This window comes from Penaeus chinensis, chromosome 9 (genome assembly GCF_019202785.1).
Source record: "Penaeus chinensis breed Huanghai No. 1 chromosome 9, ASM1920278v2, whole genome shotgun sequence".
Lineage (NCBI taxonomy): Eukaryota > Metazoa > Arthropoda > Malacostraca > Decapoda > Penaeidae > Penaeus > Penaeus chinensis.
Genome location: NC_061827.1, coordinates 1,335,471 through 1,337,771, shown reverse-complemented (window position 1 = coordinate 1,337,771; position 2,301 = coordinate 1,335,471). Strand labels below are relative to the sequence as shown.

Genomic DNA, 2,301 nt, shown 5'->3' with positions numbered 1-2,301 from the left:
CCGTTCCAAAGTCTCTTAGTTATCCACATTTCATGAGCCAAACGCCGGTTTCGTCTTCTCTTTCTCACGCCCTCGTTCCCTATTCTCATTATTATCCGCTTCCCTTCGCTCCCTCCCTCTTCCTATCACCTTACCAAGAGAGCGAAGGCGTTTTGCCAAGCCCATCCTCTCCCCTGTCATACTCCCAAGGTAACATTGCTTCTCATCCCTTCATCCGACCTTACGGGGCACGTATCCACCGTATTTCTCCGCACGTTCCATCCTCTCTTCCCTCTTTGACTGCAACTCCCCATCCAACCTTAGCTCCCTACCTGCCTTCTACCGAACCTCCTTCCCCAGTCACGTATCTCCCTTCGCTGTATCCTCTTGTGTCCTCCACTCCTCATCCGACGTCTCCTTCCTGTGTCCATCACGGTGTGACCTCTCCCTCTTTTCCATCCGCACCTCGTTCATCTCATCTCTCCCCCATTAGCAGATCTTACTCGCTATCAACAGCTTCTCCTAAAAAATCGTACACCAAAACTCGCGCTCCTCTTCGTAGAAACTACAGTTTAATTACTCGCTCTCCTACTCGCCAAGCTTATACTTCTTTCACTCGCTCTCCTTTACTCGAGGCCTACACCCCAGCTCTCCTCGAGAACTCCAATAGGGAACCATCTCTTCCCGCGTCTCTGAAATTCACTTTATCTCCTCGTCCTCTGTCAATATTCTACAGTACTGGCCGTCCTTCTCGAAAAAAATCTTTCTCCACCGCCTCTCCTTTTCCGTCTAGTAAAGCCGTTTCACCAACACTCCAGCCTGCTCCCAAGTCTTACACCTTAGTCTCTCCTCCTCCGAGCAAGGCGACCAGTCCCCTGAAGCCCCCTCACGTGATTATTTCTCCTCCTCCTCCTCTTCCTCCTACTCCCACTTCTCCTACTCCTCCATACCTTCCTCCCGTCTCTTATCTTCCTCCACCACCTCCACCGTACCATGGCTCCACACCCGCACCATCTGACGTCTCTCCAACTCCACCACTCCACACTGCAACACCCTCATCGTCTCCCTACCGCCCTCCACCACCTCCAGCCCCGTACCTTCCCCCTCCCACTCTCCACGACGGCCTTGATAACTCCGTAGTGCCAGCCGTCGTGCCAGTCATCATTCCCGTGGACGACCGCAACCCTCCTGCGGTAGTAGGCAAAAGGATCGCTCTGCCGCTGCAGAGGGCCCACGCGTCCCACAGGAAGGAAATTAACAAGAAAAGACTGGCCAAGGCGACGAAGTACAACCATGAAGACAACCACGTTCTCAGAGAACTTGCGGAGTATGATGAGGCCGCGGAGGAATACCTGTAAGAGGGGAGGAAGTTCGCCACAATCACTATTACAATTGGTCTCACGCCAAAAGCTAGGTGTTCGTTAGGCTGCCTGGATTTCGTGTGCAGTCATGGAACCTCCTGTCAAAGTATGCTTCGTGTGTGTGTCGTAAGGTTAAGTCGTTGATGAGTATGTCGGTTTGTTTGTTTTCTCTTCCCAAGTTGTACATATGAATATATACGCCATCAAATAAAAATGTGATTATATAGACCTCTGTGTGTATATAACTAAAACAATGATTGAATTATGCTCTCCCTCCTTCTCCCCCTTCTCTCTCCTTGTTTTTCTCTTCCCTCCTTCTCTAATGAACACACAAACGGTCGTTAAGGTTAATCTAGGATGAATGGGGAAATAGAACACACAGATAATGAAGGGGAAGAGGGCACTCACGCCTGAATGAACGTTCCTCCTGATAGAACAAAAGTAATACTGTGGTCTCGTAGATCTTTGAGAACTTTATGTAATCACAGAACTACAATTCAGTCTAGACATCCCTTCGACACATTATTTCGAGATCTATGCCTGGCTGTGACAAGGAGGGAACGTTTTTCTACCTTTCTGAAAAAAAAAAATCTGGAAATCATAAAAATATAAAAATATTGAAGACTGTTTTAGGATATTCTCGTATATTTGGGATATGGTTTCTGGGTAATTTTTCTTTGGATAAAAAAAAATAAAAATATTTTAATTTCTTAGGACCATAATGAGTCATATTTACATTAGTGTCATTTTTCCAATTTTCATGTAACATTTCATTATGAATTCTTGTCTTCATTTACCTGTTGATATATTTTACGTAAATGGGTGCCCCCATATTGTTGTTCAGTTAAAAATAACTAATGCCACTCATTACAAACATACATATATATATAAATGAGTAAATAAATAAATAAATATATATATGTGTGTGTGTGTGTGTGTGTGTGTGTGTGTGTGTGTGTGT

At 45.8% G+C, this 2,301-nt stretch overlaps 1 protein-coding gene across 1 annotated transcript in view; it reads left to right on the top strand.

Annotated features, from left to right (window-relative positions):
• Positions 1 to 1,337, top strand: part of LOC125029301 (adhesive plaque matrix protein-like) — an 8,914-nt gene extending 7,577 nt beyond the window's left edge. Inside the window, exons 6-10 of the mRNA XM_047619211.1 lie at positions 1 to 18; positions 190 to 240; positions 496 to 714; positions 798 to 869; positions 1,069 to 1,337. The exon at positions 1 to 18 is cut by the window's left edge and continues 424 nt beyond it. Coding sequence (XP_047475167.1) covers positions 1 to 18; positions 190 to 240; positions 496 to 714; positions 798 to 869; positions 1,069 to 1,337 — 629 coding nt within the window. The remainder of the gene's footprint in view (positions 19 to 189; positions 241 to 495; positions 715 to 797; positions 870 to 1,068) is intronic.
• Positions 1,338 to 2,301: the final 964 nt, after the last annotated feature.